General features: G+C 36.7%; 1 protein-coding gene across 1 annotated transcript; it reads right to left on the bottom strand.

Annotated features, from left to right (window-relative positions):
• Positions 1-17,395: 17,395 nt before the first annotated feature.
• LOC149028554 (photosystem I reaction center subunit II, chloroplastic-like) lies at positions 17,396-18,244 on the bottom strand. Its single transcript, XM_089137554.1, has one exon. It carries the CDS (start codon positions 18,140-18,142, stop codon positions 17,501-17,503), a length of 642 nt encoding a protein of 213 aa, XP_088993680.1. The 5' UTR covers positions 18,143-18,244; the 3' UTR covers positions 17,396-17,500.
• Between the last annotated feature and the right edge of the window lie 2,634 nt (positions 18,245-20,878).

The following is a 20,878-nucleotide window of genomic DNA, read 5'->3' as shown; positions in this document are numbered from 1 at the left end:
TATCATTAACCATGAGCCCATCAAACTTTGTAATGCGTTATCTTTTTATGAGTGTCACTCAAATAACATCATTACCATAAACAATAATTGGATCACTTGTCAAATGGTACAATCACATCTTACACTGCAAGCAACCAATCAAAGCAAATACAAAAATTACACAAGGATAAACAATGACAAATGGATCATAGACTGATATCTACATTATATACTGCTTCACATGTAACAACGTTATTAACTCCTAATTGACGGTAAATACAAAATTATTTGACACTGCTTTATACACCACCACAAAGAAACGACTTATTCTCAATGCTGTGGAGAAGTCAAAATGCAACTCAAGAAACGCACAAATGAAATTTGAAAAGAATAACACAAACTGAAGATGGATAGTAAGAATAGTGAAGAAACTCGGAAAGGAAAAACCAGACGAAGGTAACCCATTCCCTAGGCCATACATCAGCCAATAGTGAAGAAACTCAGAAAAGAAAAACCAGACAAAGGTAACTCATTCCCTAGGCCATACATCAGCCAACGCTACTATATTTCTTGATCTCCCCCCTTCCAAAACCTGCAGCAGTTCAAAGATTGTACCTGTCAGAGTCCACAAAATATGGCATCAGGAATTGATAGCTTCATGTTATGCAATCAACAAAGGAATGCACAAGCACACAACAAAGTAGAGAGGTCAAAGACACTCCCCAGTTCAAATTTTGCTGTATATGTCAGGAAAAACCCAACAATAGATATTCAGGATGCCAAACTTGACCTAAATAGGAAACAGATTCCATAGTTCAGTGCCAACTTTAGCGCGTAGTGCTTTATCATTCTCTATATGTATCACTCTATCAACACCATTATCATATATCAAAGAGTTGGTTACTTATCCAACAATACAACCATTCTCTATATGTAACACTCTATCAACACCATTATCATATATCAAAGAGTGCGTTACTTATGCAACGATACAATCACATCCTACATTGCAAGCAATCAAGGATAGCAAATACAAAAAACATATAGAGATAGAGAACAATAAATGGTATCAACCTTTTGCATTGATTCAAGCCTAATGCCATTGATTCACAGCTGACCCGAAGGGAAAAAACTCAACAATGATTTATACCAAAACCACGAAACAACTTATTCTCAACACTAAAGAGATAAAACTTGAAAATATAATATTTTTTAAAATTGCTCTAATTCAAGAGACCAACTCTATCTAAGAAGAACAAATGGAAGTGCAACATTAAAGTCGAAAAACCATTAACAAAAGAATACAAAGGCAAGCACCTAAAAAGACATTCGGTACAAGAGTCTTATCACCTTAAATGGTTGCAGCCTTACTCACGCTTTTAAACATAGCCATCCAAAACCCTCCAAAATTGGGGAATCATGTCTCAATATTATTACCGACATTCTTGCAATTTTCAACCCATTCTGGCATTCTTATCCCAAGGAATTTATCTGATATCCCCCATTGGATGGGTTATGTATTCTACGGATCCTAATTATTTGACCACTAACATTAGCCTAACCTTCATAAGACATCACAAAAAATCCCTATATCCCCTAAATCCCAAAACATAGCCGAACCTAACCCTAAAACCCCACAACTAACCCATTCCCTTCAACCACAGAGTAAACTAAACCCTAATTAACTGCTTATTCTAATGAAGAGGATACTGGAGTGAACCTAACTCTAGGTCAACTGTCAACATCGTTACAAGGTAAACCACAGAATTTCGTTTACAAGACCTGGACACACAACAGACCCTTTTGTTTGGATTGGTGGTTCCCCCCCCCCCTCTTTTTTCTGGGAGGGGAAAGTGTGTGAAGATTTTTAACGTCACTTAAACAAGTGTACATATGATCCACATCGGGTAAAATCAACGACACTATACATAAACTCAAATTTCTTTTTGTATATATATTCACTTCTCCGATATCGGTGACCAGCAAATATCTATAGAAGCAGACTGGAATGATATACTTAAGCAGAAAAAACCAATACCAAAGAAGTAGAGTACACCTCGCATGCAACCTGAAAATGCGCATTTGGTGCACCAAAGCTCCCATTATTTCTAGGTCTCCACTACATAGGTCACAGTGACTGCAGCCTTTCCAATGCAATTCCATGATCAGAAACTATGACCATTAAGTAGAGGAAGAAAACTAAGTAAAACCATTGACTTGCAACAAGAAATTAGAAACAGAAAAGGGTAAAGAACAGGGGAGAATCATAATGAGAGATAGGACATGTTTAAAGCAAAAGTCAACATGCACTACCATTCTACCAATTCCATCCTTCAGAAAAGCAGCAATGGATTCAATGCTGTAATGAGCTGAAAGAATGCATAAAATATAGTAGGAAATAAATATGAACAAGTTTGCAATTAATTAAGGGAAGAAAACATCCTATTAAAATATGAAAGTAACTCCCTATTTCAAGCTCTGAAGAAAACATCCCTCCAAGGATAACCTTATATACTCAAGGTTACTAACAAAACCTAAAGAAGAAAACAGATAGAACATTTCAATGGCCACCTAAAAGATAACTAATAAGAAATCAACCCACAAAAAAAAAAATAAATAAATAATAGTGAAAATTTTAAGGAAGAAGTGACAAGCATAACCTTCAATATCACCAACCATACAATGATACACCCCTCAATCCCACATAAAGCTTTACAATTCTCTATATGCACCAACACCATTATCATAAATCAATGAGTTAGGTTACTTTATCCAACAATACTACAATCACATGTTACACTACAAGCAACCAATCACACCAAATACAAATTATATAGAAATGGATAAAAATACATGGTACCATAGACAGGTATAAACATTTTGCATTCCTTCATGCCTAGCGATGCCATTGACTCATACCGGAACCTAAAGATAGAACCATTCAACAATGGTTTGTATATATGCCAAGAAACAACTTGTTCTCAATGCTAAAGAGATAAAACATGAAAATATATAATTTTTTTTAGTCAAAACCAATAAAAACCAAACTCGATATTGCAAATTGCTCTGATTCAAGATACCAGCATCTCTACAGTAGAAGCACAAGCGACAGTGAAACATTTAAGTTCAAAAATACACCCTTGATAAACAAATATAAAGCCATGCTCCTTGAAACACATTTATTTATCACCATTGATGAGACTGGGAAGATCATAATGATTGCTTACTCACACACTTTTCCAGATAGACAAAATCATAAAGACAAAATCATAATTCAAACCCAAGACAGTAGAATAGCAAGAAAACTAAGGAACCCACAAAGTTGCAAGACAAAATTGGATAGTACAAAAAAAAGTAAGTGGGAAAAGGTACGAAGAAAGTTCCCCTCATTACCATCCTCTAGGAAAGCAGCAAAAGATTCGACACTGCACCAGGAAGAAAAGAGTACAAGATGTTTAGAATCACCAATCAATTTCACACAAGTTTGTAGCCAAGATTATGAAACACATGTTCCTTGAAAAAGTAGCTCAACCTCACATATTTAAGATTCCAAACAAAACCTAAATAAAGGAACAGACCAAACAGTTAAGTGCCAACTATCAAATTACTAAATCAATAAGAAATCATCACTTCACCAATAAAATTTTAAAAATTTTGAGGAAACAATGTTGAGTATGATGTTCTAATGCAAGCCCCCTTTGCTAGTAGTATTTCTATCCACTCATCACCTCAGTGTTATGCATATCTTTCTTTGTGATGTACTTCACTCTATAAATGCCATTAACATAAATCAGAAGTTGGATTACATAATCAACCAATACAACCATGTAATACATTATGAGCAGCCACTCACAACAAATACAACAATTAAACAAAGAAGAACAATAAATGGTACCACAAACTGGTGTCAACATTTTGCACCGCTTCAGAGCTAACAATGTTGTTAGCTTGTAAGCAACCCTAAAGGGAAAAAAATTATTTAACACGCACACAAATATACAATATAGAAGTTGAAAAAGAGAAAATGAAAACTCAATTTCAATGCACTTACCATGTCAACATGGTAAACTAAAAAAGCTACTACAGACAGAAGTAGGGCAGTTAAAACAGAAAGCACACTAGGAAAAAAGGAACCTGAAGCTAATACATTCTATAGACCACTGCTATACTTGTTGATTCTATCCATTCCAAAACCAACAGCAATCCAAATACTGCTCTAGTCCATGTCCACAAAGTATGGTATCAAGAATTGATGGCATCAAGTTATATTAGCCAATAAAAGAATAGAAACCACCACTTAAAATTCAAAAGGAACTTCACACTTCAAATTCTGCAGTGCTTCCATCCAGAATACTCCAAGATACTTAAGATTCCAAACTCAACCTAAAGAGGAAATAGATCGAACAGTTCAGTGCCAATTTCAAGATCACTGGTTATTAAAGATACAGATCTTCTTCGTCAGTCTAATAATCATATATTCTTCAACCATTCGCCATAGACACCGATAATTAAGCAAACAATCATGCCTCCTCTTCAACAAAGCAATGTGTAGTTGCATTGCAAAAATTAAGAAAATAGACGAGTAAAGGTAAATGAGATAATGGATATATCCAGAGTCTATGCCAGGTAAATGAGACAATGGATAGATATCCGCATTCTATGCCATTTAACTTGTTAAATGCATGATTTGAACCACCAAGACTCCTCACCAATAGAGACTGCATGAAGACCTAGGGCAGCATCTCTACTTCCCATGATCCCACTGGATAGCTGCACCACTAAAGGGCATTTTGGTGGTCATTTTCCATGTTCCCTAACCCCATCATGATTAATCTCAGATCAAATGTTCACCAGGACTCCAGATCTACTCTTACTCCACATCTAAACACTACTAGTCCATCTGGGAGTCTTCGTTTGAAAAGAACTGTTACAGTCAAAGCCCTAGTAGTAGTTAGCAATCCTTTCTTATCTTTAATTTGAGAATTTAAATTCAGCTGTAGTTATAGTGATTAACTCTTATTTGAGTTGGGAGTCCTATTTAGAGTAGGGGTCTTTTAAGTAGTGGGTTTGTTTCAAATAGGACTGACTCGATATTGAGTTTTACTAGGAGTTCTTTTATTTTCACTATAAATTAAAGGCCAGTGATTGTAAACAGTCAGATTTGATTATTAAGTAAAATTTGCAGTACGAAAAGTCTAATGCATTGTGGTTAATGAGGTTCGCCATGGGGCTGGAGACATCCCTTAAATTATTGTATCAACTGTTATCAATCTTGGGATTTTTTTTTTTTTTTGGGGGGGGGGGGGGGGGACTTGTGAAATTAATGATGCTCTTTTGTTTATAAGTATGCATAAAATAGAATTATTAAGATCTCATCTGCTGGTTTCTTAAACTACATAAAACTTAAAAGTTCATGAAAATTAGAAGCGTTCTAAGATTCTCAAATTAAACCCCTAAACATAAAGAAACAGATTGGAACCCAGAAGCAAACCCTAGCAATAAACCCTAGAAAGTGAAGACCAGACGGACAGAACTAAGGAATAATTTATTAATTCATTTACCTTACTTAAGGCTTTTCAGGGACTACTGCTTCCCTTTAGTAGTCACCATGTCTTAGTTGGGACAACATTTTGGGAGAACATTCCAGTGAAAATTAAACAATGATACGACCTGGGAAGTTGATTGATTTGAAGATTTAAGTTGCAGGAGTTCTAAAGAGAAAAATATTGCTGAGATTTTCAATTATTTCTAAAGTGTTAGATCGGTTGGTCAAAAGTACATACATTAGCATGATGACAACACTGTCCATCCAGGTCCTGGAAAAGAATTTTCAGCTTCGTCTGCTAATTTGTACAAACTTATATGTTGAGTATACAAGGAGGAAAGAGCAAAGTTACGTGTAGAATGACATACACATGACAATAACTGCACATTCAACCATAGAGACTTACCTTGAGAGTAGCTAATTGATCCAGCAATGATGATAGTGACCCCTCCGAGAGAGAAGCTTGCGCACTTTCAGCAGCAACTTTAACATCCTTCCCTTCCATGAGACTCAAGCACATCTTATGGTTTTTTTTTTTTTTTCCATTTTTTTGAATAAATAAATACATCAAAAGCAAGAACAAACAAATGGAACATTATCAGAGATGAGACAATTTTTTATTAATGTAGCAAGCCTTACCAACTAACTGCTTCTTCCTCCATACATCTTGCATCTAAAAAAGCATTATTTGCCCTAAGTTCTGTAATAATATTATTGGATTCTTCCTCCTCTTTTTTCATTTGCATCTCTAAACAGGTTTGAGCAACACGAGTTCAAAAATGAATATTAATCTCCAACAACTCAAAACTAAACGGTATAAAACTACCAAGTTCAGCATACTCATTCTCAGAGCACTCTACCACATCTTTAAGTTTCTCCTGATCAACAACAGTGGAATCCTCACATTCTAGGAACCATTTGATGCAAAGCCGAAGTTTGCTCGACATACTCCGTCATTTGTTCACAATGTCATTGTTGGAACCCGAAAAAAATTGTACATAAAGTAGAAATTTTCAGTAGCGTACAATGAGAGAAGTCAAAACAGCTATCAAAGCAAAAACAAATATTTGAGCTACTTTGCAGTCAAGTTTCTGCCCTTTCATATTCTCATTGAGAAGGGCTTTTGCATCCTCTAAAGTGAACTCAATGCTACCACACTGACAGACAGCAGTACTAATGGATCGCAAACTGTAGCAAGATCTTGACCCTCATTCTGTACAGAGAAGACCTGACACGCAGACCACTGCTGACTGGTGCCACCATCTTCAATATCACAAGACCATTATCAAAAGAGAATAATATCACTCAATACAATAATGTCACCGCCCCCTTAGCCAACCTCATTAACAACAATATCAAGTGTTACGCATCAGATCTGTACATTCTTATGAAGCGTACAATCCAACAACAAATATCAAACCATATAGTGGCACCCCAAAAATTACATTTACTTCGGAATTAAAGGCCACAATTGATGTGAAGGAACCCAATTGGTATTTCTCGCATCACCACTTTTGGGTACCATATAGGAACCCCTTTGTGTCACGTCCCACAAGGAAATCACATCTTGCACGCATCCGATCCTAATAACAAGTATGACCAGCAAGACACATCCACCCAAAATCATGTTCTTCGCCTAAAGCTCAATCTTGAAGGAAAAGAAACAAATTAAATGAGTTACCGTTGATCTAAGACCAAGAAACCAGATGAAAATCACAGTAACTGATTTAGTGATTACTCAAACAGAGAACATCCAGTCGACTTGTATAATGTCTCAATAGATATTCATACTAATTCTCTGCAGCAATTACTCCATCAAACCCATGCCCTCGATACAGAAACGATCCCGAATAAGAAGCAAATTCAATGATTCAACGCTCATTTAAAGATCATTAAACCAGCCAAAAACCAAATTGATTTAACGATCATTAAATAAGAGATAAGCCCAATCAACTTCTCTTCAGAAATCCTTGTATCAAGCTCTTCCTAATCCAAGAATCAATGATCTTGATCCAAACACAAAAGACAACCATGCCTCAGCTCTGTTTTCTGTCGATCTAGCGCATCAAACTAGAAAAAGTAAAAAAAAGAAAAACAAGAAACCATACCCTCAAGATGCATGAAAACCCCCATCAAAGCAAACGCATGAATGTTCCGCACATCACAGCAATCAAAGGAAAAGACAGATGAAGACTATTATTGAACAAAAACACGGCTAATCCACGAACTCACTCCATGGAAGCGATATACCGAAAACCCCAACGGCTGCTATCTATAGTCGGGATACACCCAACAAGCTTCTCTTTAAAAATCCTTGTATCAAGCTTTTCCTAACCCGAAAATCGATAATATTCATCCGAGCACAGCCTCAGCTCTGCTCTCCATCCATCTAGCGCAACGAAGTAGAAAAAATAAACAACAAACCATACTTGCTTAAGATGCATGAAAACCTCACCAAACAGGCGTCCGAATCTAATGCACATCACAGCAATCAAATCAAAAAAGAAAAAACAACACACAGAGATTAAGACACAAAAACACACAGCGAAACACCAACTCTTTTTCCCTTCCCTGACAGAAATAGAATCGACGAATTCACTGCAAACATTTTAAAAGCCCACAGCTGCTATTTATAGTTGAAGCGGGTCTTTCGTTATGGACAGATCAGATTTTAACGGACCGATCCAACGGTTATGTAAATTTTCTATTTCACGCGTGAAAGCAAAGTCGGTGGATATTCCTGTCACCGACAGAACTACGATCTCCCAGAAAATCCGTTAAAATATTTTCATTGAAAAAACGTTTTCAATATAACTAATAAAACTGCACGTGGTACATCTAATAGAAATATAAACTACTAAATGAATCATTTTTAATATATAGATTAATTAATTAATAATTAGAAAGACATTACAAAGTGGGTCCACACAGGAGGCATAGTAGTCAAACTCGGGTGGCATATTTGAATGTATTCTAATTTAGACTTCTTCTGTTTACACCTAGAAGAATAGTACTGTTTTTTAAATGTATATGACCCTCTTAGCCTAATTTCGACGTCTAGAACTTTTATGGTAATCTGTTTTTTTCTTTAAAATCTTTTAGAAGTAAAGAAATTTATTTTTCACTTTTTAATTCGAATTCTTCTAAAATGGAATTAAAAAAATTGTTTGCTTTTGGGGAGAACCATAAAAAATCCCGTTTTCATTCCCCAAATTGTTAAAAAACGGTGGGTTGGTCAATTCATTTTTGTCATTAGAAAGGAACTTAGCCGCCAAATGTGAGCACCATGGCTTTTTCTTTTCTTTTTGAAAATTTGAAGGGTGTCAATTTATAGTTCGAATCGATAAAATCGAACTGCACCTGCCCGTTATAGCCCGAACCGAACCTTAATGGCCCATAATTGGGCTGAGGGTTGTAGAGCCCACACCAACCCAAAACTGAACCGCAACCCTTTATAATCCATTTTGTAATTTTACATTAAATAATATTTGAATCATTATATTACCATTAGAGAAGTTGGTATAAACAATTAAAAAAATTAAGCATGAATTCAAAGATCAAATAGTCATTTTACCACTTAATATCTAGGTTCTTGATTTCTATAGAATGGGTGGATTTTTTTTAATGGAAATTGACCAATAGCAACTTTGCTTTCCATATAATTTTTGTTTTTATTGTAAGATGCTCAATTATTTCTTCTTGTTCTTTTTCTTATACACCATAAACCGTTAGTCAACCCGAATCTAAACCGTTAGTTAACCCAAATCCAAACCGCACCGTTGACACCCCTAGGAAATCTCCATAGCCACTTCTTTTAGAAAGAGCCAAAAAAGAATCGGCGAATGTTTTCATTCCTAGGATGCGAACTCACCACCAATGATTGAGAATTTAAATTTTCCCTTCTTCTAGGGTTATATATTCATTAAGATGTATTATTTTTTATTTTGTTTCATAATTCTAACTAATATAGATGTCAAAAGAGCTTGAACTCTTTGTAGGAGTTTTCTTCTGTTTTCCCGTCTAAAGATAAATATATAAAACAAAATTTCCTTTTCTACATATGAGGTCATTCTGCCATATTATTTTGATGTAAAACATAAATCGTGGCATTGATAATTGTAATGGTTAATTTGTAACTTTAGCTTTGGGCTGAACCAGGAATGAACCGTTTGGTTCAAGTCTTTGTATATATGTTTTACGGTTTGGGTTGAGAGAGTGTTAAGGTCATTTTTGTTGGATTTCATACGGGCTTTGTTCTCTCTCCTCTCTCTTGTGCGATCGTTGCTCTGTCGATGTTGTTGCGGCTGCTAGTGGAGATGGCGTTTTCCAGCAATCAAGATGTGGATTCAGGCGTATGGCAGCATCAGATTGTTCACCATGATTAGCCCTTCTCCTGTGTACATGTTTTCCCAAAATTTGTAAGAGACTTCTACTTCTCATATTGGAATTAGACTCTCTCTTGAGTCTCAGAGACGTAGGCTTAACTTGGCCGAATTTCATGATCATTTATGGTATTTTTTCTTGTTCTCTCCTTAAGATTTTTTAGGTTCATCACGAATAATCACAACATTTGGCATTAGAGCCAGTTTCGGTGCTCTTTGTGATAAACCCGAATTACTTGATTTGGTCTAAAAGACTCAAGAATGGATTATCGATACTAGAGCTACAAAGCATATTTGTGCTGATCGAAATGCCTTGTTCAAATACTTAAGCATTGGAACAGGTGAAAATATATTCTTGGGAAATTGTAGTTAGGGGTGTCAACGGTGCGGTTTCGGGCTGAAAAACACCTAGCCCAAACACGGCCCATTAGCAAAATAACGGTTTTGGGTCGTTTCGGTTTAGTGCGGTTTGGGTTCGGGCTAACGTTTTAGATTCGGGTTGACTAACGGTTTATGGTATGTAAAAAAATGAACAAGAAGAAACAATTGAGCATCCTACAACAAAAGCGAATTTTATATGGAAAGCAAAGTTGCTATTGGTCAATTTCCATTAAAAAAACCCATCCATTCTATAGAAATCAAGAACCTAGATATTAAGTAGTAAAATAACTATTTGATCTTTGAATTCATGCTTAATTTTTTTAATTGTCTATAATGATTCAAATACTATTTAATGTAAAATTACAAAACGGGTTATAACGGGTTGCGGTTCGGTTTCGGGTTGGTGCAGGCTCCACAACCCTCATCTCAATTACGGCCCATCAAGGTTCGGTTCGGGCTGGTTCGGGCTATAACGGGCTGGTTTGGTTCGGTTTTTAACAGTTCGGTCTATAAATTGGCACCCCTAATTGTAGTACTTCACCGGTGTATGGAAAGGGCCAAGTGAATCTGAAACTAACTTCAGGAAAATTCCTTCTCCTAATTGATGTGCTTCATGTTCTCAACATAATGAGAGAAACTTGATTTCGAGGGATCTTTTAATCAAGGTTGGTTTCAAGTTAGCTTTTGAGGCAGACAAGGCAATTATTACTAAGAATAATATCTTTGTAGGAAAATGTTATAATTCCAATGGTTTATTTGTATTAAGTGTTGACAACATTATTAATGGAATTGCTAGTATTTCTTACTTGATTGATTCTTATGCTATTTGGCATGCAATACTAGGACATACTAATTTTTCTTATATTAAGAAGTTACATAATGAAGGTCATATTGAAGGAATCCTCAACCCTCTTCTATGAGATCTCCTATATGTATTAAATCTAAGTTCACTAATTAAATTACCACATCCCATTGTTATAGGAAGACAAAAGTGAATTATTAGACTTGATTCATAGTGATCCAGGAGATTTTAAATCTCATGAATCAAGAAGAGGATAGAGATATTTTATAATCTTTATAGATGATTTCGCTACATACACAAGGGTGTACTTGTTAAGAACTAAAGATGAGGCTGAACAAGCCTTCCTATCTTATAAAATTGATAGAATAACCAAATATGACACTATTAGTTTATCAAAGTTTTGTGAGGATAATGGTATTATGCATGAGACAACAACCCCTTATCAACCACAAAAACGGTGGGAGGGAAAGAGTCAAAGAACTAGACAGGTTGGGGACCGCGGCCGCGCAGCGGCCGAGACTGGCCCAGCTTGGGCTGGGCCTCTACGCACGCCCTGACCGGGAAGTTGGGCCTGGGTTTTGGGCCTGTGCTGCTTATGGTTTTCCTCTGTGGGGGCGTTGGCCGGCCGTGGCCTTTACTAGTACATCTATAACTAATGATATTAACTCTTCACAAAAGAGAAAGGAAAACCTCTCAAGATCCTATGAACTGAAACCAAGTGACAAAAATCACTTAAGAAGTAATTAAAAGACAAAGAAAAGAATCCAATTTGGGTGATGGTATATGTATATATATTTAGTAAATGATCCTTTGGAAAATGATGTATATACATTCAGGATTGACAAAGATCCTTTAACTTATTAACAAACAATTACTTCTTTGGATTCTATTTTTTTTGGAAAGAAGCAATACAAAGTGAGTTAGACTCAATTATTGCAAATAACACTTGGGAGGTGGTTGATTTACCTAAAGAATCCAAGGTTTTAGACATTGCTAAGTGGATTTTTAGGAAAAAGATGAAGCTTTCATCTTGATGGTACCCTTGACAAATATAAAACAAGGTTAATGGTTAAAAAGGTTTAGACAAAAGAAAGATGTCGATTATTTTGATGGTTTTTCCCCGGTTGCAAGGATAACCACTATTCGAGTATTCATTGCAATAGCACCAATATATAAGTTAGTCATACATCAAATAGATGTAAAGACCGTTTTTCTTAATGGGGACCTAGAAAAGAAATAGTATCAAACAACCGAACGGTTGCATTGTTCAAGGGCAAGAGCATAAAGTTTGTAAATTGGTCCAGTCTTGGTATGGACTAAAACAAGCCCTTAAACAATGGCATGAAAAATTTGATAGTGTTCTATTGGCAAATGGGTTCCATGTTAATGATGCTAGTAGGTGTGTCTATAGCAAATTCCATCATAAACGGGGTGTTTTTATTATCCTATACATGGATAATATGCTTATAATGGGGACTAGTCTCTTGATATTGTAAAATCAACTAAAGCTTTTCTAATGTCTAACTTTGAGACTAAAGACATGGGTGAGGGTGATGTGATCTTGTGGATGAAGATAATGATAAGTGAAAATGAAATAATTTTGTCTCAAGCCCATTATGTAGAGAACCTACTAACAAAGTATGGTGTTATTGTTGGAAAATGCCATGTCAGCATTTGTGACATCAGCCTCCATTGGTTTTGATTATAACAAACATGAATTACTAATGGCTATATTGAGTTGTGTTATTTTAGTTCAACATGATAACAAGTGGACCAACTCCAAGTCAAAGCCATATGCTCATGCTCAAGTCAAGCCCAAGCCAAGATCATACCAAAATGGACATGAAGATGGACAAGAAATCTAAGTCAAGATGACCATGCCAATATGAACATGAAAATGATCATGAATAATGGAGTACAAGAAGACTCAAGAACTTCAATGATCAAGACTTAGATGAAATTAGGACTTAAGACACCTCCATATGCACTTTAATGTAATTGTATGTAATCATGTGCATATCATGTCACTAGACTAACCAAGGACATAGTAGGAAGGTGTATGAGGCTTAGGGTTGAACAAAAAGACTAAAAACCCAAGCCAAGTCCATGTCCTAAAGTAGGACAGCAAACAATGCACCAGACGGAATTTCGTCTGAGATGGATGACTGTCTGGCAGACGGATGACCGTCTGAGATGGAATCCCCGGAATTCCGTTTGGTTTAACTACAACACAACGACTTGTTTTTAACGGCTATTTCCCAGACGGACAACCGTCTGGACTGAAAATTGGACTAAAATTATGTCCGTTTTCTATCCTTTGGGGATTGGGCTAAGGCACTTAAAGGCCATCTATTTAAGCCCAATTCACCCCTTTTGAGAGGGTTGAATCTCACACTTGATCAACTACTCCCCAAGTAATCTCATGCTCTCAAAATACAAGAAAGCCATTGGGTTTTGCCTCTCACCCTCTTTCCAACCTTGAAGAACATACCAAGGTGTTAAAGTAAGCTTGTGGAAGTCAAGCTTGAGGTGATTGAAGGCTTTGGTGGTGCATGCATTTCATATCTTGAACATACAACTCTTATTGCATCACACACACACACAAGAGGTAGAGTGTCACACATCTTGTTAAGGTAATTCTCTTGTAACTGTTTTCAATTCTAGTCTAGGTAGATTAGAATTGGTTTTGGATACTTTTGCCCATGAACAAAGATTGGTTGGGTGTTCTTGCCCATGAACAAAGATTGAAGAGGGTGCTCTTGCCCTAAGATAAACAAAGATTGTAAAGGGTGCTCTTGTCCCATAACAAAGATTGTAAAGGGTTTGATCTCTACCCATTGTATTGAAAAAGAATCACTAGTGGAATACTCTCTTGAGGCCAAGAGAGGAGTGGACATAGACTTGCAAAGACGAACCACTATAAATTATTTGTCTTGTTATTCATTTGAATTTTCAATTTACCTTGTATTTCCGCACAAACCAAAAAATTGGGACAATCCACTAGTTGCAACCTAATCACCCCCCTCTAGGTTGCACCAATAGTTATATTAATGAGAAGTTTTTAATAACTCCATTATTGTTTGAGTGGTATTTCATGAAATAATAAGGGTGAACCAATTGACAAAAGAAGTATTCACAAATAATCGATTCCACGTCTTATTTAATGAATTGTACTAGACACGACATTGCACTTGTAGTTGGAAAATTAAGCCAACACACAAGTAATCCGGGGAAAAGAACATTGGGATGCCTTAACTCAATTGCTAATACATTTAAATGGTACAATGACTTATGCTTTGCAGTACTTTGGTAATCTTTCAGTCCTTGAAGGTTTTTGTGATGCAAATTGGATATCAGGTTCAAGTGAAACATTGGCTACAAGGTTTCCACTTTAGGCGGTGGAGCGGTTTCTTGGAAATCGGTAAAACAATACTGTGGGATGGGATGCACCTTGGGGAAAAGAACATTGGGATGCCTTAACTAAATTGTTGATATATTTAAATGGTACAATGACTTATGCTTTGCAGTACTTTGGTAATCTTTCAATCCTTGAAGGTTTTTGTGATGCAAATTGGATATCAGGTTCAAGTGAAACATTGGCTACAAGGTTTCCACTTTAGGCGGTGGAGCGGTTTCTTGAAAATCAGTAAAACAATACTGTGGGATGGGATGCACCATGGAATCCGAGTTTATGGCTTTAGAAGTTGAGTGGCTTAGAAATCTTGTATCGGGCATACCTTTATGGTCAACACCATTGCATTCTATCTATTTACATTGTGACAATCAAGCAGCAATAACAAAGGCTAAAAACAAGGTATCCAATGGTAAAAAGAGACATAGACGTCTCATGCATAACCTAATATGGCAATATATAAATAATGGTACCGTTGCTCTTGACTATTTTAAGTCAAAGGAGAATGTGTTTGACATGCTTACAAAGCCACAAGTTACTAAGCTTATTCAAACTACATTTAAGGGAATAGGATTAAGGCCCGTGATTCATGAGTCTAGGTGATAAACGACCAATCCATATGACAGAAAGTCCCTGAAATTAGGTTCAATGGGTAACAACGAAATCACTGGTTGACTTGTAAGTACTATTAAAGTAGCCTATTTTAATTATATAAAAGAATCGTACTTATTGCAATGAACAAAGGGTGAGTTATAAAACTCTTAATTAGCCAAACAACTCATATAATATGAGGGCATGTTATATGCGGTACATGCTAGATGACTAACTTAAGTGAATGTAAAGAGGTGAGGCCACCTATAAGGAAAGTTAAAAGGTGAATTTTCTAAAACATTCACGGAACCAAGATGGGGACATAGCCTAAAAAAATGTCCAAGATAAAATTAAAGGGTTTAATTTGAAAGGTTGAGTAATAAAATATGGTTAGCAAGGCAGTTGACCACACTAGTGAGGAAAAGTTCAAAAAGTTTGACTTCACCTATTCTCTATGGCGTGAGTTTTTTTTTTTTTTTTTTTTGGCCAAAAGAAAAAAGTAGCGATTATATTAAATGAAAGAGTTTAGATCAAAGGACCTATACAAACGAGAGGATATCTACGTTACTAAACTTAGGGTAGGTTCAAGTCCAGAAGATATCTACGGCAATGTATTCTATTAGTTTAAAGTGCTCAAGTTGTTTGCTTTATCGACTTCGGTTCTTTTTTTTTTTTTTTTTGTTTCGCTGTGTGTTTTATTGGTATGTTGTTGTGTTTTTTGAAACTTGGGGGGGGGGGGAATTGTCTATTTTGGAAGGAAAATAAGTTAAAAAAACATCATTGGTTGGTTGATGATGATGTGGCATGGCTTGATTTGACTTTAATAATTAGCATATTCCTTTATTAAAGATATGAATAGTTAAATGGGTTGATCCATTTAGCTTATTGGATATGGTGAATTGGTTGATCCATTTAGGATTCATATCCATTGGGTTCCAACTCAAGATAGATGTTTTTTTGAGACCAATGAGCACCTCTAGTGTTCTTAGCTAAAAGAGGTGTTTGTTTGAAATAAAGTGTATCTTCAAGCCAAGAGAAGTGTTTTTTTTCAAACAAGATGTCTCTTTGGGACTAATAGGTGTCGCTTCAAGTCAAGAGGTGTCTCTTGGGAAAGACACATCTCTTCCACCAAGAGGTGTCTCCTGCGGAAGACAAGTCTCTTCCACCAAGAGGGATACCCTTCTACCAAGAGGGTGCACCCTCTCACTAAGAGGTTTCATTCCTATACAAGTAGAGGGTCTTTCTAAGGATCCAAAGTGGATTTTTTGTCCCCTCTCTCTCTCTCTCTCATATTTTTCATCAAGCTACTAGCATTATGCTGTCATTGTTATGGTTTGAACACTACCTTGAAGAACTCAAAGGAGCTAATAGTAGGCGAAATGCTAATTTACTTTAAGAGGCTATAAAGACTGTTGTATCTTAGAGGCCAATTCGCATTCAACCCCAGAAGCACTACTAGGAGCGTCTGTGGTCTTAAGGAAGTGTCTTTGGCACACCTCAACCTATCATCTTGTCATTTCCTTAAACACTTCTATATTACATTTCTACAAGTAAGTCTTGATCTCATTTTCCTCTTTTATTAACTATAAAAGGAAATGGCATGGTTAAGTGTATCAAATAGAAATAACATAGTTAACTATTGATGCACCGCATGAGTGATTGATAGGCTTTACCAAAGATTGTACAAAGAATACAAGACTGCAATAAACCGGGTCACCGGCCCCCCCCGGTCCAAATGCTTTTCTTGCCCTATCCTCTGGTTGGTTGCCTCATTTGGTTTCCTGTTTCGTCCTTGTTTTTTTTTTGTCGATTGTCTTCTTAGTGGGTTCGTGCAATTGAAGACTAACATCCGCTGCACAGATCACCTTCCCGTCTTCATCCGCCCTGCTAGAGAGCCGTGTGATTAGTTCATCACCGCTTAGCCTCGGAGGTGGACTCCCGACCCCGCCGGCCGCCCATCCGCGCTCGGTCATCACGAGGAGATCGGCTGGCGTTTTGGCGCATCAAGACTAACAGTCTTTTGATTTTGAATGATAACCCCATGCATTGCATGTTAAATCTTTGTGTTCATTTCATTTGTTTGTATTTCTGCTAGTGAATTCTTGGTATTCATTCTAGCTCTGGAAGTTCAATTTAAATTATACTAGCCCTAGATTTCTACCTTCTTTGGGACTATTTAATTTCTTCCATGGCTTCCAAGGATCGAGAAAGGAATCATGCACTGTTTTGTGAGAAACTACTTTGATCAGATCAAATGAAAATTACACAACATTTCCAAGCTTAAATGTATCAAGCAGAGTATATGGAAGCAAAAAAGCAATACATTGAACCACAAAATAAAACAGGTAGCTATAATCACAAATACAGAGTCATCATCAAGTTCCAGCCTCACCGGCCACTCTCTCAGCTTACAATTCATACACCTGCTTGCCAGTGAACTTGACCTCAATAGGGCTCGCATTCTCTCCAATGGATCGCATGTTCAGACCAACTCCTTGACGGCCTGGGTTAACCTTCTCAGGGTAGACTCCATCCTTAGGGTGGAGGTATTGAACCTCACCATTAGGGAAAACCCTGTAGAACTGATACTTGATCTTGTACTTGGATCTCAGCCTAGTGCCAAGAGCCAAACATTGCTCCTTCCTTGCCAATTTAAGCAAGTTGGGACCTTGCCTCATGATAGCTGCTCCTCCAGTGGGCATTTCGAATATCTGTTCCTTGGGTGAATCCCAAGTGATGACATAGAATTCTTCCACTTGGGCTTTGCGTAGCAACCCACCTGTGCTGCCACCAAAGATTGGGGATGGAGTGTTTGGGTCCAATTCAGGTGGGGTGAAGCCTACTGGAGCTTCCTTTGTTTCTGTTTCGGTCTTCCCTTCAGCAGCTGCAGCTCTAATGGTTCTCTGTGATACTGAGAGACTGAGAGGTCCTGGAGTGGCAAAGGAAAAAGATGATGAAGATGGTTTCAAGGGAATAAGCTGGGTGCGACTGCCAGATTTGGGAGTGGAGAGGGTTGGGGTGAAGAGTGATGCTTGGGTTGCCATGGCCATCGGATGGTTGCAGCCTTCCAGGGGAGATGGGAGATGGGCTCTAGTTGCTGTTGTGAGAATGGTGGGATAATGAACTCAAGCTATTTGGATTGCAAGAGACACAGCAAAGGAATTCTGGGTGAGTGGTGTGCTTTGGACGTCTGGTAGATATTTGGATAAGGTGATATGTGTTGGACCAATGAAGATGCTTGATTTTGATATGAAGTTTCTCATCCACGCAAACTATGATCCAATTTTTGCTTCCCTTACAAGGGCGAACTGACCATTTCTTTTTCTCTACCTCGCATGATGAACTTGCCAATGGTATTTATGTAAACAACCACAGATGCAGGTGTTCTGTGTCCAGTGTCCTTGCGTAGAACTCTGATATGTCAATGATGGGTTAGTAAAGCGGTTAAAGACTCTACTTCCCACGGGGAGGTCTTGGGTTCGCACTCATTCGGCCGCATTAATTTGAGGATGTAATTATGGTGCGCACAAGCTGGCCCGGATGAACCTCATAAAAACAAATGTAAAAAAGAAGAAGTTAAATTTGGCAAAAAAAAAAAAAAAAAAAAGAACTCCGATATATTGCACTTAAAAGAATAAAAAAACTATTGTCCTTCAATATTTTAACTTAATTATTTAAAAGACTTTATTCTTTATAAAATTAGTATTGTTTTCTTAGTTGATAAATGTTAAAGACAACATTATGGTTGGATATTTAATGTCTATTTATGTTTTAGAATTAAAAATAAAAAAACAATATTATCCTTAATTAGAAAAAAAATGAAATATTAATTTTACACTAATATTCTTACAATCCCCGCTGGGAGACTCACCCACCACAGCCAGGTGTGCGACGCGGGTCGAACCACCGGTTTATAAAACCGAGGTTGGCAAAAAAAAAAAAAAAAAAAAACTTAAAAAAAGCTCAAAACTGAAAGTAAATAAATAAAGGTTAAAAAATATATATACCTAATTTTTTATTATCTTAAATTTCAATCTCGGTTTTGGGTTTCGTCTAGGATGAGAGAAGGAAACGAAAATGAAGAAATATGGGTTTTTTCTTTTATTTTCCCATGGTAAGAATAAAAGAGGGCAATTTTTTTTTATTTTTCTCTCTTAAATTTTGGTTAGAGAAGAAAATCATTTAATTTGGGTTATTTTTCCTAGTTACTAAGGATAATGATGTAGTTTAATATAAAGTGTAAGTAAGTAATATCTTATGCACAACAAAACTCTACTAAGTAAAGTAGCTTGAATGTATGTAAGTCCCCCTATGTGGGTGTTGATGGTTTTCTGGTGTCTTTGTTCTAAGGGTTTTGTGGACGTGATCCATTTTGGGCTTGATCCAACCCTTACCCTGGCTGGCTTTGTCTATTGCATGTACGATAGTTTGGTCATTTGCCGCTCCTTGGTTCGGTTCGAACCTTGTGTACTCATGCATTTGTGTTTGTACTTTTTTTAGTTCTCTGAATGAAGTATTGTTTACCCAAAAAAAAAAAGTAAAGTAGCTTGGAGACTTCTCTCTCAACTTGATGCATGTTGGGCTCAATTTCTTTAAAAAATCTATTTCCCAAAAACAACATTTTTGAAGGCAAGTTTAGGCAATAATCCATCACGGGCATGGAGAAATATCATTGAAGGTAGAGAAGTTTTCAAGAAAGGGCTGATTTGAAAAATAAGTATGGGAGACCATATTAATGTTTGGAAAGACCCTTAGATTCCTACACTAAAGGATTTCAATGTCCATACTACAAAGCATGATGAATGTGGGGTTTCAATTGTCGCAGACTTGATAGACCAACAGTCAAGAACATGGAACAATACATAAATCATTAGATGGTTCTTTCCAGAGAAAGCTAATGCAATCTTAAACATTAAGTTGGCATTGTTTCCTAATGAAGATGCACTAGTTTGGGGCTGCAGTAGAGATGGAAGTTTCTCAAAGAAAAGTGCATATAAAGTGCTAGTACAACATCAAGAGAAAAAAGAAAAGAAGATACCTTCTACATTTAAAACTCATAGCTGGGATGAGTTAAGGGAGGAACACTGGCAAGAGATTTTTACACTTGAAAGTGTAAAACATGGCAAAAAATCAGAAATTTCCTATGGAGAGTTTGTAATGAATGTTTAGCAACTACATCCAACTTACTTTCCAAGAAGATTGGGGTAGATGCATTATGTGGAGAATGCGGTTTAGAAGAGGAAATAACCTTCCATGTACTACTACATTGTCCATTTGTAAGGAGTGTATGGTTTGGGTCTCTCCTTTCTTGGAGAACCTCAGATGATAAATGTAAATCTCTACAAGAATGAATCTCTATACAGAAGGAATTCAGCAAATTATGAAAAACTTTTGTTCCTTTATAGTATGGTGGTTATGGAAAGCTAGAAATGACCAGATCATGGGAGATAAGAGTTGGAATCCACAAGAAGTAGTTGAGAAGGCGGTCTATACCATGCAAGAGTTTTGGGAGAATAAAAAACTAGCCAAACCAACTTCAGAAAGGAGGGTTGAATGTGAAGACACTAATCGGCTACCTTGGGAACCTCCTCCATTTGGTTTTGTGAAGGTAAATATTGATGCATCATGGGTTCAGAGAACAAAGGAAGTTGGTGCTGGCATTATTATTCAAGATGCTGAAGGCAAACTTTTGGGTGCTTCATCGTTACCTGGACATTATAATTCTATTGAAGAAGGATAAATTATTGCTTTTAGAGCAGAACTATTGGATGCACTTGCATGTGGAT

This window comes from Hakea prostrata, chromosome 1 (assembly GCF_041222555.1).
Source record: "Hakea prostrata isolate BN-2017 chromosome 1, UWA_Hpros_2, whole genome shotgun sequence".
NCBI lineage: Eukaryota > Viridiplantae > Streptophyta > Magnoliopsida > Proteales > Proteaceae > Hakea > Hakea prostrata.
The sequence above is the reverse complement of the archived record's forward strand: the minus strand, read 5'-3'. Positions and strand labels throughout refer to the sequence as shown.